The sequence below is a fragment of the Erpetoichthys calabaricus genome, chromosome 3 (assembly GCF_900747795.2).
Source record: "Erpetoichthys calabaricus chromosome 3, fErpCal1.3, whole genome shotgun sequence".
NCBI lineage: Eukaryota > Metazoa > Chordata > Cladistia > Polypteriformes > Polypteridae > Erpetoichthys > Erpetoichthys calabaricus.
Window position 1 is genome coordinate 292836581 of NC_041396.2, and position 15001 is coordinate 292851581.

At 39.1% G+C, this 15001-nt stretch overlaps 1 protein-coding gene across 1 annotated transcript in view; it reads right to left on the reverse strand.

Annotated features, from left to right (window-relative positions):
• racgap1 (Rac GTPase activating protein 1) overlaps window positions 1-15001 on the reverse strand; it is a 79223-nt gene that overhangs the window by 29511 nt on the left and 34711 nt on the right. Inside the window, exons 9-11 of the mRNA XM_028798538.2 lie at window positions 13528-13679; window positions 13052-13216; window positions 106-201 (exon numbers count right to left, since the gene is read on the reverse strand). Of these exons, the coding sequence (XP_028654371.1) occupies window positions 106-201; window positions 13052-13216; window positions 13528-13679 (413 nt within the window). The remainder of the gene's footprint in view (window positions 1-105; window positions 202-13051; window positions 13217-13527; window positions 13680-15001) is intronic.

The window sequence follows — 15001 nt, forward strand, 5'->3', positions numbered from 1 at the left end:
TTACATGTACATCTTTAAGGATTTTATTAAAGAGTGATGGAAGTTAAAGGTCATACTACAAAAAAAAGGACACAAGAGAAGATGCCAGAATGGGATTGGGGTTACCTCGTGCATCCCACGCTGCTCAATTTCATTTACGCAGTGAACAACAAGTGTTGGAATCATAGGAGGAGTGGAAGGAACAAAGTCGGCCAAGGTTCCCTAGAGACAGGAAGAGGGGGGGAAAAAAAAACATTAGTGAATTTCCAATTTAAAAACAATTATTTATGTACAAGACTCATATCTGCAAGACAAAAAGGTAAGGTAAGAATATAAAGCTAAAGTCATTGTCACTTATATACAGTATTAGTTGAAAATGCAGTCCCCAAAGGAGAATGGGTTTTCATGCTGAACAAACGTTACATTTCTTACATCACACACTGGAAGTGGAAAAATTAACAAGTATAGGAAACCTATGTTGGACTGCTGTTGCTGCTCACTTTTACGCTACCATTTTACTAATAGAAGGGTGAACAGAGTCTGTAAATTGTCTACTAACTTTTAACTTTATGAGATTGAGTGGGCATTGCCAACTCATTGGACTTGCAAAATTGGCACTACAGAGAAGAAAGAAGCAATTACACTGGAAAATCCAAATCTATAGAGCTCAGCTAAAACCCAACATGTTGAGAATTTTTGAAAGTCTTTTTTTTATCTTAAATGGTGCTGTCAAACAGCTGAATTTAGTTCAGAGGGAAGTATTTTTTTTTGTTACACATCTGTTACATTGCTCTGGTTTTATCAAAGCTCAATTCTGTCTAGGGCAAGACCATGAGGCATAGAAACTGCCCAGTGAAGAAAAGCCTGCTAGACAGGGGAGGGGTTTCGGGGACGTTGGTGGGGGGTTAAGAAATTGCACCACTGGAATACATGAAGCCACGCAATCTTTTGCCCCTTGTGTCACCTTCCAGCCCTTAGACTTCTTTGCCTCTTTATTCACAACAACAGACTCTTCCTGGAACCAAAACTGCCTCAAACAGACAAGGGAATCAACTCCTCTTACTGAAGAGCGACATAAAAATGTAGGTACTATGTCTCTGCTTGAAGGGGCAGAAAGAACTATTCTTTTGAAATGCAAAGAGGGAAAAGAAATCTGCCAAAATCTTGTACCAGTTAACAGATTCAATAAGTGATCTCCAGTGGTGGGTACACTCTTGTCGAAGCCTATGGCTACAAGGAAAGCTCAAAATAAAAAACAAAGAGCCGAGATAAACCAAAATCCTTTTGAACCACGATAAAAAGGATCATATCTTGCCAATCAAAAAACAAGAGCCACATACTGTACAGCAAAAACATTATGGACTCAAAAGAATCATTTCAGGTTAAATGGGTTGCTGCAACACAGGTCTTTTTTTGTCTTGACATATTTCTCTTTCTAAACCACAATTCAGGGCTCTTAATAAGAGAAAAGTAGGTGGCTAATACAAAACATCCTTTACAGTACTGGTTTTGGCAAACTTTAGGCCAGTAATCATTCAATTCAACAACATGTTATATTTTCTTTTTACTATTAATGTGTAATATTGGAGAAGAGCTAATTTTACTTTTCAAAGAAATGAAAAAAAAAATCCATAGAATGTTTTTGCATTTTCCCTTAATAAGCACACGATGACACAATTATAGCAGTCTAGATGTTTGTGATTAGATGTACAAATTGGTCATGTCATTACGAGCACATTCTGCAGATCTATTTCAACTTTGCTTCAAAGCTGCTTGTGCTCCTGTTAACCGAATTCAGACCATCTACTGCAATTCAGTGTTGGACAGCATGGCGAAAGTGACACTGTGTTACAGGGCTATGCTGTGAATGGCAAGAGTGGCTTGTTTGACAGTTAGCTAATGGTGAAGGGAGGCATAATGTGGAGTGCCATAAGAGGAGAAGTCAGTGGGGAGATTAAAGTTACATCTGTGCAGCTGCTCCTCATTAATGCTCCCAGTCTCAGGTAAGGGGAGTTCCTTCTTATGTTGATAAAAGTAAAACAGTCATGAGAAAAAGGAATAAGAGTATGTGTGCATGTACACAATTCATGCTGATGAAAGGCAAGCTGGCAGGAACATGTCAGGAGTGCTCGTTAAAATGGAGGTTCGGAAGGGAGTGCAGTCCCAAAGATGGTGTGGAACCTGTGGTACTGCAGCAGGTGCACAGCAGACTTCAATTCTTTTAACTCACCGTAACTGCATGTGGGAAGGGGCAGAGAGAGAGCTGTGGAGGCAGTGCTCTGCAACAAATGTCAAGGGTCATAACTAAAGGCCGCCAAGTCATGAGGATCACTAGGGATTGAATGATAGGCTCAGGAATGACGCAAGCAAACAAGTGTGATGGAGTAAACGCTGCAATGTAGACATCACTTGGCAGTTTGCTGGAGTGGGGCAATATTGGGGAGGCGGCTGCATTTATGCAGAGAACACTTGGATTTGTGCTGCTCTGGAGGGATGACATAGCACTGTGACATTCTTCTTTTACTGGATTGTTTTTAAAAATTTATTACAGACCTCAAAATACTGTTGATCTGTTTTAAATGGCTATTTATTTATGAAGACTTATTTAAACTGTGTCACTTTGTGTACAATAAATCGTGCACTTTTTTGACACCAAGAAACTGCTTGACTCCTCTTCTGTTGCTGGTCCATCTTGGCTACAAACTCCTGGGGCTTGTGGGGGAGGAGAGACTAAGTAACAGAGTGTCGGGTATGTCCTGGCATTGTGACCCCTGACAAAATCTGAAGTCTTTAAACAAACAAACATACAAATAAATCACTTAAAATCCATCCCCTCATATACCCCTCTAATCAAGACGCACTTTACAGATAAAACAATTCTTAGAACTTCCTTGTCAAATTGCATGTTGATACTATGAATCTATGTGAAACAACTGAATCAATTGAGTCAAATATTGCAAATAGCAAAGTGACCTCTGACAGGCCAAACAATCCTTCATTGGTCCTCCTGATGACGTGCATGATGAGAACCTCCAAATACAATAAATGATTCCTGCACCAGCACCTTTTATAATATAAATGTGGAAGCAATGCTGAAGTTATAAGTCAGGGTGCGACCAGACAAAATGGTGAAAAAGCTTGAGGCTGAGACACTAGATTGTGCAGTATAGGCACACTAAAGTGTTGGAACGTTCTAGTATTCAAGACACAGCTGTCAAGGTCAGTGAGCTCTTGCTGCTTTAACAATTATAACCACTGATGGCTTGGCTTGTAGCCGGACTACTTTATCTGCATGTGGTCGTGCACAGAGCAGAATGTTAATCTCCTTTTCACTTCTTTTAACATATAACTAGCTGAAATGAAATACCCGACATTGCCCGGGAGGAAAATAAAGTGTTTTTTTTTTTTTTTTAAATTGTTTGAGGAAAAAAAAAAAAAAAAAAAAAAAACTTTAAAAATAAAAATAAATTAACAAACAATGAAGTCTCATTAATGTGCCTGTCTTGCGGTCTTGTATGTATGTTATCATCCAGTTGGCGCTCGGAACCAGACAACTCTATTTAACTTCAAAAGCAACAGGGGTACGGTGGTGCTCAAACAAAGAATGCTGGCAGTCACTTACAGTTAGCCCTCTGGTGGTTATTCACAGTGTAAACTGGATGATAACATGCACACAAGATCACCCCCACCCTACCCAGAAGGGGTAGTGGGTTAGGGTTGATTTCAACCTACAGTATTTTTAGTCGACCAATGAGAAACATACGCACCAAGTTTCATGAAAATCACTCCAGCCGTTTGGAAGTGATGCTGAAACATACATACATACACACACACACTGACTTTTATATACAGTGATCCCCTGCCTATCGCGGAAGTTACGTTCCAGACCCATCAGCGTTAGGTGAAAATCCGCAATATAGAAATACCATATAAACATACATTTTTTTTTTCTAGTTTAAGCCTTAAAATACCCCTCAAAGTGATCGAGACCAGATCAGCTCGGAGACATTACAACCTTAGGAAGCAAAATCCGTGAGAAGGTGACTTTTGCATGCCACGCCCTGCTTACAAACAATTTAAAACAAGTTCACTGACATCTAACCTAGCAGTTGTAGGAATGCTTAGGGCAGACAAACTCCAGGTGCTCCCAGCTCTTAAAACAACAAGCAGAACATGCAGCTTGCCAGCAGCAGCAAGCCAGCAGATGATCCAAGCACCTCTCCTTAGCGTGTGTTCAGCCCTCACCACCCCCCTTATGAACGCTAGCAGCAGAGATGCGAAGAGGCAAAAGGACGGCTGCTGTACAGGCTTTTAAGTGATTGACACAAAACGCGACAAGTACAACACACAGCTGGCCAGCAGCAGAAGCAAGACACCAGATGAACCGATCGCATCTTTTTAGCGTGTGTTCAGACCCCCCCTTCACAACGCGAGCAGCGTTATAAGTCCTGCGAGAAAGAGATTTAACCATGCCTGGGGACTGGAAATAAAGGACAAATTAAAATAATGCATATGTAACAATTCCCACGAAAATAATCTCTTTAAATTGTTTATCCGGTAAACCAAACCCTGGGCTGGGCAAGCAAAGAGAGCAGGTGGCGGTGCTCCCAGTAATAACAACAATTTGGTTCAGAGGGATTAATAAATCCACAATGTAGCGGGGGAGCAATAGCTGAACCGCGATATAGCGGGGGATCACTGTACATAGATTGAGAGTTTTTAAAACACTGGGTATAAAGACGAAGCACATGTGCTCTTACGATTTTCACTATCATCCAGAAGCCTGGGTCTGCATTTCATGTTGCTGGTGTACGTTAATTTTCTTTTACAGAGTAACATGAATCCATACTTAAATCGCTACCCATACCACAACATCAGTAACTTTTCATTAAATTTAGAAAAGTGCTGTAGCTTTGAATGTGTTCTAAGTATATTAAGACACTTGTTTCACAAGTTTGGTGAATGGTTCCCCTTCATGTGGGAGTTAAACTTTTCAACTAACAAATTTCAGGTAACAGGCCTTAGTCTAAAATTCTTGTAAAGCTGAAAAGATGTGCAGTGTATTCTGGGAAAGCTGAGAGAAAAGGCAAGTTTTAAAGTGTTTTGCTTAATTATAAAGTGCAGGTTTTGATTCACGTGGCAAAATAATCCTCAGTTTGTGATGAGTCAATAACATTTTTTTTGTAATGAAAAAACTAAAAATATCAGCCAACCTGCTACCATAAAGAAAGGTAGATTTGTGCTCTGTCTAAGCTGGGGTGGTTTTTATTAACTTTTTCCAAAAGAGCATTCTCTCTCAGCTGTTACGTTTTAAAAAAAAAAAAAAAAAAAAAAAAAAAAAAGGTTCTGCTTGTTTGGTATCATCGATACCACCTGTACTTCAGAATAGGTAAGCCACCGGTGGCTAAGCATGATTGGGCTCAGCCAGTACTTGAATGGAAGACCATCTAGGAAAAGCGTGGGTTGCTACAGGAAAAGGTGTTGGTGAGGCCAGCAGGGGCCACTTACCCTGTGTTCTGTCTATGGATCCCAATGCCCCAGTGTAGTAGACATTGTGCTACAAAAATGGTGCTGCCCTTCAAATGAGATGTAAAACAAAAGTCTCATCTCTTCTACGACACTGTGGTCATAAAAAGATCGCTGGATATCTTTTGATAAGATATGGATAAACTGCCCACCATAACCTGATCATTCTGGCCCCCAATCATCCCCAGTCCCTTAGTGGCTCTCTCACCCCTTCAGTACCCAACAGCTAATATGTGGTGAGCATAACGGTGAAAGAATCCAGGTGGATGGCAATGCTATACATTGGTGGTAGTTAAAGTGGTTCCCCACTTTCTACATAAAGAGCTTTGAGTAGGTTAGAAAAGCACTATAGTATTGTATTTTTTAATGTTATTCTTGCTGCTGAACACTTCCCAAGGAATTTGGTCTCCGCTATGATGGCTTTGTATATGTGTATATATATATATATATATATATATATATTAAAAAAAGCGTATAGATACTGTACTTAATTTGCCCTTAAAAGTATGGAACTCACTTGGGAATTGTCTCTCCCGGACTGCACGAACCCATCCACGTTTTACAATTCTTTGTGTTGATTATATTTACTGCATATGGTTTTAATACAAATAAACATTTTTAAGTGAAGGCTTAAAATCGGTCTCTTTGTGTGATTGCTATTAGTGTAGCTGAGTAGCTAAAATGCCCATTCCTGTGTACCTGTAGACCCTTTAGGGCACAACAGGACGCTCTTGAGAAGCCCTAAAGGTGTGGTAAAACCGGTGAGAAGTAAAGGATTGAAAGTAAAGACAACCTTGTCAGCACATAGCTTGTTATAGGCTTGAATATGCGGGGAATGACACAGAGAGTGAGACAAGTAAGAGGTTATAGGTAATAGTTGTACAGCTGGTTTTGACATTTCTCCCAATAGGAACTTAAGGGGAGAGTTGGTACCTTTCAAGTTAGGTGCACCTGATAACATAAAAAGTAATTTATGGTTCCCTTTTAGCTTTCTGTGGGTTAATGCTAACACAGGCCACATATCTGTTGTTCTACTAGAAATGAGAGCAGCATTTGACACCACAAACCACAGAATTCTTATAAATCTGCTTAGTCAATGACTGATCCTCTCTGGCATTCTGTTAAATTGGTTTCAGTCTTATTTAACAAGTAGAAAAATTATTTGCTAGCTGAGGAGATTGTACTTCACAAATACATGATATGGTATATGGTGTACCACGAGGATCTATTCAGGTCCTGCTATTATTTTCAATCTGCATGCTCCCATCTGGACAGATTATGTAGAAACACAAGGTGAACTACCCAGAGCTATGCAGATAAAATGCACCTTTACTTATCTATAGCACCTGATGACCCTGACGCTGGGCCCTCTGATCCAAAGTCTTACTTGTGTTTTGGAATGCATGAGTAGTAATTTCTTCAAGCTAAATAAGGAAACACACTGAAAGTTTAATGAGGGTATTAGAAATAAATACAATCCCTTAGTATTAATAGTCAAAGCAGAAGTAAAGAATTTAGGTGTAATCAAGGACTCTGATCTAAACGTTAAACTGCATATTGACTAGATAGCGACTGTATTTCCATCTAAGGAACACTGCAAAAGTTAGACCTCTTACAGCATTGCAAGATGTTGACAAATTAATTGTTGCTTTTTTTTTTTTTTTTTTTTATAGTCGACTACATTACTGTAATGCACTCCTAACTGGACTACCTAAAAAGACATCAATCGGTGACAGTTCAAAGTGCAGCAAAAAGAATCTCAATTTTGAGTACATCTCACCAGTCTTACCATCATTATAATGGCTACCTGTGTCCTTTAGAATGGACTTTAAAATCCCACTAGTGGTATATAAAGCCATAAAAAAATCTTGTTTCTTCCTATATGTTGGAGTATCTGACACTCTATACTCCAAGCCATAACCTTAGCAGTCTGCTTATTATTCCAAGAGGCAAGCATAAAAAGTGGTGGGGCAGTTATGCACCAAAATCTGGAACACCAGGCTTTTCTAATTTGCTTTTACTTGGTTCATTATAGTTTTACTCCTAATTAACTAGATATGCACAGAATCATCATATTTTTCAAATCACTTCCAATCACTATGAATCTCTACTTTAGTTTTTTTTTTTTTCCATCCCCCCCCACCAGGTTTTTGCCACCACCACCTCATGAAAGCACTGTGCAGCCGCCTTTGAAGTTTGAATGAGACCTATTGCTTTGAATCTTTTAACAAAAAGCCTAAAAACACTAAGGTACGACATAAGAACATTTGTGTGTTTGGTAGAATGTCCAGTGGGAACTGGATGGTCATTTGGTGAGTGTTATTATTTTTTTGTCCTCCAGCTTATCTAAAGTCCTATTCCCCCGTACTCCCTGGCTACCTGACCTTATCACCAGACTCATCCTAGAGACTTAAAAAACGATTCTATACGCTGTATAACAACTTTACTTTTCTATTAATTATATACCTATTTTATGTGCATTATTAATTTTTAAATAAGCACAAATGATGCATCTTTGAGTGATAGATATCTAAGTGTAGCTCCATCTTACACACTTCTTAGCATTTGCTGTAATGGGAGATAAATGCACGAGTGTGAACTAAAAACTGGTGTACTCTTGTGTAAATAGGTCTTATCTACTTTAAAAATGTTTACCCAAAGCCAATGTTCAAATTCCTTTTAACTTTATTCCAGTTGTAATAAGTTAATGTGTCTGAAGAAATTAAAAACAAACAACCCTGCAGAATCCACAAGTGAATCAGAGGCCATCCCTTCCTGCTCAATGTGTTTATGTGGGAAAAGGAGAAAGGCATCCTAATAAATAAGGTTGTGGAATATTTGGAAAAATGTTCAACACTGACTTCAAAAGGGTTAAAACTACGGTTTAGTACATGTCAAGTTTCTAAATGTAGTTTTATAGATAGTGTTATAAATGCTTACAATAAAATATTTATAGTATTATAAATCACAACGCACATCCTCATCCTATACAGAATTCGGGTAAATGACAGTGCTGGCTAATAAATATGTGCACTCCTTGTAAAAGTGCGAGCTAGATCTGGCAGTTAGCTCTAAAAAATGAGCGAAGAAAAATTGTGTATAATACGCAATAAATCTCCAGGAAAATGTTACTGCTTTGAATATTAACAAAAACATTATACAAATTCTTGATTATATTTTAAAAACCCAATCATAGCACCATTATTTTAAATGTTCTTTCTGAGCATCGTCAATTCAAAGCATATTGAGCAAATGGAAAACACAGATGTGCAAAGGACCATCAAAACCAGGATGTATAACACAATTAAAAAGACAGGAAAGCAAGACATCTGGAGCAGGTCTGCACTGGTTTTACTTTCATATGCAAGTACCTGAGCTATCTGAGCCAATTTAATACTCGCTAGCCAAACCAAATTCTACTTCACATGAAGGGAAGCAAAAAAAAAAAAGGTAAATGTTAAACTTCTTTTAATTTATCCTTGTGATTTTATATGTGGTAATGGGTTTGTGCAGCTTGCTTAATACTCCATTGACAAGGCTGCAATATACATCCACATGAGAATAATGGTACTGGATGTAATTTACTTGAAAGTATAAGCAGACACTGTTTTTTCTTTTTTAACTGAGTGCACCAAAGTGTAAATGTTACTGTATAAGGGACACAGTGATAAGTCGTTGATAAATGTGCATTCATCATGAACACAGTCTCACTCACTGCAGGGGACAGTTTCCATTTCAACCTTAAGTAAACAAAAGTTACACTTGCCACCCCAAGAGAAAAGTGCTTTCAGTAAATGAAAATGCGTTTGTGTCAAAAGTACATGCCTGCATTGCAAATCATAACTTTACAGGGTTAATCTAAACTTTGCATCATTGCCTATAACATGATGCAAAGTTGACTGCATGGCTGAGTTACTCATCAACAAAAACACTATTTTCCATTTAGCTAAAAAGCTGAAATTTAGCAGGATGGTACATTTAGGGCATTAGGCATCCTCAAAGAAAGGACATTTCGATATATCAATATTTAGGTGAAAAAAAACAAAAAAAAACAAAACAAAATAGAAAACCCAAGTACCCTCAAAACCTCAAAAAGAAAATCAGCCAACAGGCATTGTTTTATTTGTTGATACTTGTCATTGTCAATGCTCTAGCGTGTGGGCCATTCTAACGCATCATGTCCCTGTTTCACCACAGTGCTGACTGGGATCACACAGAGATAAATGGGGTGTGCCAGTTTATGCAAATTAAGGTTGTTTGTAGAAATGAACTGAAAGGTGCAAAGTTCAGCAAGGACAACGAAGATACTTTCAGCAAGTGTGCGTGTGGTGCTGCTGTTGTTACCGCAGTAAATTTCACACAACTGATCCAGTAAGTATTTAATATACGTATATTGTCAGAAACACTGCACAAACTTGTGCAGATGCCGAGGTGTGCCACTCCAGACGATTTCATGACAGCTCACAAACTTTAAATAAAAGCGGCGGCATGTCATCATAGGCAGCAACTGCTGCTTTATTTCCTCAACTACTTTGGGATAATTCAGCAAGACAGTGAAATTAAGGCCTTCCTTGGGACCCAGTTTTATACACAGACAGCATTTGTAGAGCGCAGGCTTTGGGAATGGGGAATCTCCCCCCTTCTTCATGAAAGGAGTGGGATTAGAAGAGTGGACCCCTTGGTGAAATTAGCGTAGTTAGAAATGTGGACTTGTGAGAATACATACAAGATAAACTTACATATTTTTTAATCAGTGCACTGCCTTGCATTTTTGAAAAAACCAAAACTGTTGTCCACTTGCATATTATTAAGTTCGCAACATCAATTAATGATCAGTGTTAAGTGCTTTTTGAAGTGAAAAAGAAAATAAAGAAAGAAGCTAATCAACCGATTGAGACATGCCACAATTGAACATAAGCTGATTCTTATGCTGTTGTGATAAGAAAAGAACAGACATTACTTTTGAGCAAGTAAAAGTAATTAACTAACTTTGTTTTTTGGAGTTCTGCTGCAAACCGTTTCACAACACCATCACCAAGGACAATAGGGAGCATGTGCAACACTAAGAGCTCCAAACTGTCACACGCATTCCAATTTTTCCAATAAGCAGTTTAAAGCAGGCAGTCAGCCTCCTTGCTGTTAATTAAGCAGCTTACAGCAGACCAGTCCTTTGTAAAGTCAAAGCTACGGGCATTTTCCTGACCATTTTATAAAAATAAAATCTGATATCAGATTTTAAAATACTTTTACTCTTTGTTTATTTGGGCGATTGGACAGATCTCATTAGAAAACAGTGCAGCAGATGGGAGCAGTCAGAGCAACAGTGTGAACGGGATTAAAAAATGTCCAACATCTGTATAACATTCACACATCTTGGAGTTGCACTGACACTCAAGATCAAACTGTTAAGTTTTTCTGCATATCCTGCTTGTGTTGTACAGCTTAAATCACAGAGCATTCCCTGTGCAATAGTTCTATCACAGCTTTGGTGGGTATCAACATGTTTGAATTAAGTTTAAACCATATTATGTTTACAATTAGCATATCAGTGTTTTTATCAGCATGACAGCCATGAAAAAAATGAAGAGCTTTTGTCTGCAGCTTAACATCCGATTATTAAAGCACTTTAGATAAAAGACATAGTAAGAATAAAATAAAAATTTTGTGACTCTGACTCAGTCACCCTACTAATTACATGAAGGAGAACACATGTTTCTTAATCAGAGGGAGATGGGGTTTTAAATGTGCATCAAAAAGATACATAAGCATAGAACATAAAATATCTAGGAGAACTTCTAATGCTCAGCATAATACATGAAAACGCATTGAACATTAAATATGTAAACTTTCAACTGCTGTAATTTGACCTTAATTTCAGTAATTTATGTAAATATTTACACATTTCTGATTCTTTAGACAAAACATTAACCAAATTTCTTGGATTTCAACATTCTTAATTTTGAAGAAGGTTAAGTGTGTGAGCTGATCTGGTTATACTCGCCTTTATAATAATTACAATTGCAAGTTTTTGCCTTAACTCCCAACTTTTCTAATAAATTCTCTAGTATTAACCTATTCACACGTATGGAGCAGATGCTTTTTACAGCAACTGACTGATCTCAAAACACATCCATATTACTAACCGAGAATGGTAAACCGGATGGCATGGACGCAGGTACACGGCGATGGGACCATGAGACATACTGTGCAGGCGCGTACAATGCACGTCTCATAAACCGCAAGCGGAGCTGTATCCACCGCGCACGAAGGAGTCACAGCCCAAAAACGAAAGAGCTCAACTGACGTGAATGAGAAATGAAGCGACAACGCGCCCATAGCTAACGACTACCGACACAGCCACACAAAAAAAGAGGATTCTGCGCTGCAGCCCAGATTCAAACGGAAGAGGCTACGGCGGCCCCACAGGTCCACAATGTTGGTACGGAAGGCGCAGGCGTCGCCGCCATATTGTGAGTGGCGCTACTACGGAGGGCGCAGGCGTCGCCGCCATATTGTGAGTGGCACTCCTGCGGAGTGAAGTTAGGAATAATGTGCTGCTTGGGATTGTACAAACCACTGAACGCTTTACACCAAATTCAAACACAATACAGCTCAACGATACAAACACGAGCCCACCTGGATAAGATCAATGAACGCAGGCGCCTACAACGCGCGTCTGAAACTGCGGAAGCAAAGCAGGCACGGGTTCAAAACGAACAAGCTCGACTGACGGATATACAAACACGAGCCCGCCTGGATAAAATTAATGAACGCAGGTGCCTACAACGCGCATCTGAAATGCCGCGGGCACGGTTCCAAGACGAACGAGCTCGACTAATGTATTTCAGGATACCCAACGCTGGGGGTAGGCGAGCGAAGCCCCCTTGTATATTTATATTGTAATTTTTAACATAACCTTTTCAAGACTTGCTCAGTCCAATGCAGCTCTCATTCACACAGACCCAATAACACTCATACTCAATCAGCCCTAATCAGGAAACAATAGCCAATACAAAAAGGTGGTGAATGTGCAAAGTTTACACAATGTCTGGGCATACGATTCAAACTTAAGACACCATATCAGTAACAAATGTGCCACCATCCCTAATTGTTTAGTCTGAAAAATTACTAATGAGAATATCAAAAAGGATGATCCGTTTCTTTAGCCAATCTTTAAAAGCTACAATGAAAACCTCAGTTCTTACTGGCAAAATGTGTCATTCCACACACCAAGGGAGCAGAGATGATCTATTAAAGTCTAAGTCCTAGCAGAGTTACAAATTTGAAGAATTTGTTTGTTAAACCTTTTCTAACTGCAAAAATTGTTAATACACAAAGTAGGGAATGTAATACTCTAGAGAGTAATGCTGTAAGAGGATTAGCACGTAAATATGCTGGTTAAGTCATCATAATTGAGTCCCTTTAGTAAATCTGAATGCACTGATTTTAGAAATATGGAAGGAACTAAAGTCAATTAAAGACATTTTGGCAAATATAATTTATAAGAACACAACCGATTCACAGATGAATATCTGGTAACACGCACCTCTCCAGGTTTAACAGGAGTTCCAGTCAGCAGAGGAATGCAGGGCAGAGGGCAGCGATCCCTACATTCTGGATGAGTCACTACTCTGCAGTCACGACACTTGAGTGCTACTTTCCCAAATTTGATTCGCTTCCCACACGGCACACAGGATTCTGGCTTGATAACCTATAGAAAGGATTGTTAATCAGTGAATATAATACAAGAATTCCATTTGCTGAGAAATCTACTATGTTCAACATTCTCAAATTATATGCTGTCCTTGGTTAAAAGTGGGTTATTTTAATGACTGAACAGGATTTTAAGTATTCAAAAAGACTCAATTGACCAACTTATTACTTTTTTCTTTACAGGTTGGCATAAGAACACATGGACCTATTTACGCACCTCTTACAAGTGCATTTAATACAGGTGGCATTTCAAATTTTATTCAGTATCTGGTATGGAACCTCTTTAAGGTTGTTAAAGATGTTTATTACCGTTTTGGACACAAACTCATGAAGCCTCATGCTTCCATTACTCTGGGGAGTATTTGTTTGATTGAGACGATCCACATCTGACTTCTTCTGCAACCCCCTGCTAACAGTGATGTTTTCAGGCAAAACAGAGTCATTCCAGCCTTGAAGATTTGCTAAGAGAGCACAACGAGAAAACATATTCTTACTTTAGTACAGAATACAAGAACATGGTACTGGAGGGTCAGTAAGAACAGGTTTAAGGAGAATGTTTTTAAAAGGAGTGTAGTCATCTAAGAGTGTGGAGGAATGGTGGGAGAATAGCAAAGTTGTATTCACTTCACTCAGGTGAAGTGGTTTTGGGTAGGGCAACAGGAAGGAGCCCACCTGGGGATATAGAGCCGTGGTGGTGAAACAGAGAGGTGCAAGACATGATAATGGCTAAGAAGGTGGCAAAGAAGATGTGGTACCATTCAGGGAAGGAAGAAGATAGATAAATGTACAAGCAGGCAAAGAGCAGTGGCAAGAGTCAAGGTGCCAACTTTGGAGGAGGTGTATGAAAAATTGTAGACAAAAGAGGGAGACAGAATTTATTTTTTTGGAATAGCCAAGTCTATGAACAAGGTTGGGAAGGATTTTAGTCAGATAGAGCAGATGAAAAACTAGCAAGGGGTAGTCTTGAGTGAGCATGACAGAACCAAGAATTGATGGAAAAGATACTTTGAAAAGCTGTTGAATGAAAAAAATCCAAGGGTACCATTTGGGGATAGAGTTTCAAATGAAAGATTAGTACCAAGAATAAGGAGGAGAAAGTAAAGGAGGCAATGAAAAGAATAAAAAACGGAAAGGAAACTGGACCAAATAGAAGTGTGGAAGAATTTAGGAGAAGAGGAAGTAGATGTGTTGTGGGATCTAATGCAGAAGATCTATGAACAGGAAGCAATATTTGTTATATTATTATTTGTTATAAAATTGGAGTCAGTTCCGGCGCCGCCAAGAGCAGCCTTTTCAGCAGCTCCGTGTATGACTATGTGTATTTGTACTTTTCTACTTTTATTTTTCTATTTTTATTTATTGATCACTCCTATCACTTTATTTTATGTGGATTCGTTCCCTGGACACACTTACTTTTACAACGTGGGCATGGATTTTTATGCGCCGAGACTCGTATATTCAAGTACTCAACTTCGAGCGCCGAGAACAAATGCCAGTGCCGGTGTGGTTCCCTATTTACCCGACAAGGTAAGAAGAAGGCGTTACCGTGGCAGCAGAGCCGGCACTAAGCTAAAAATGAAGCGGCTTGCGAGTAAGTGGCATTTTAAGCCTTCGGTGCCTTCTGTGATTCTGGGAAATGTGAACTCAATCTCAAATAAGATCGACGAACTGGCTGCGCTGATGAAAAATGTCAGAACCTACAGAGAATGCAGTTTGCTGTGCTTTTGCGAAACGTGGCTAACTACCACCATCCCAGATGCTAACGTGGAGCTACCCGGGTTTA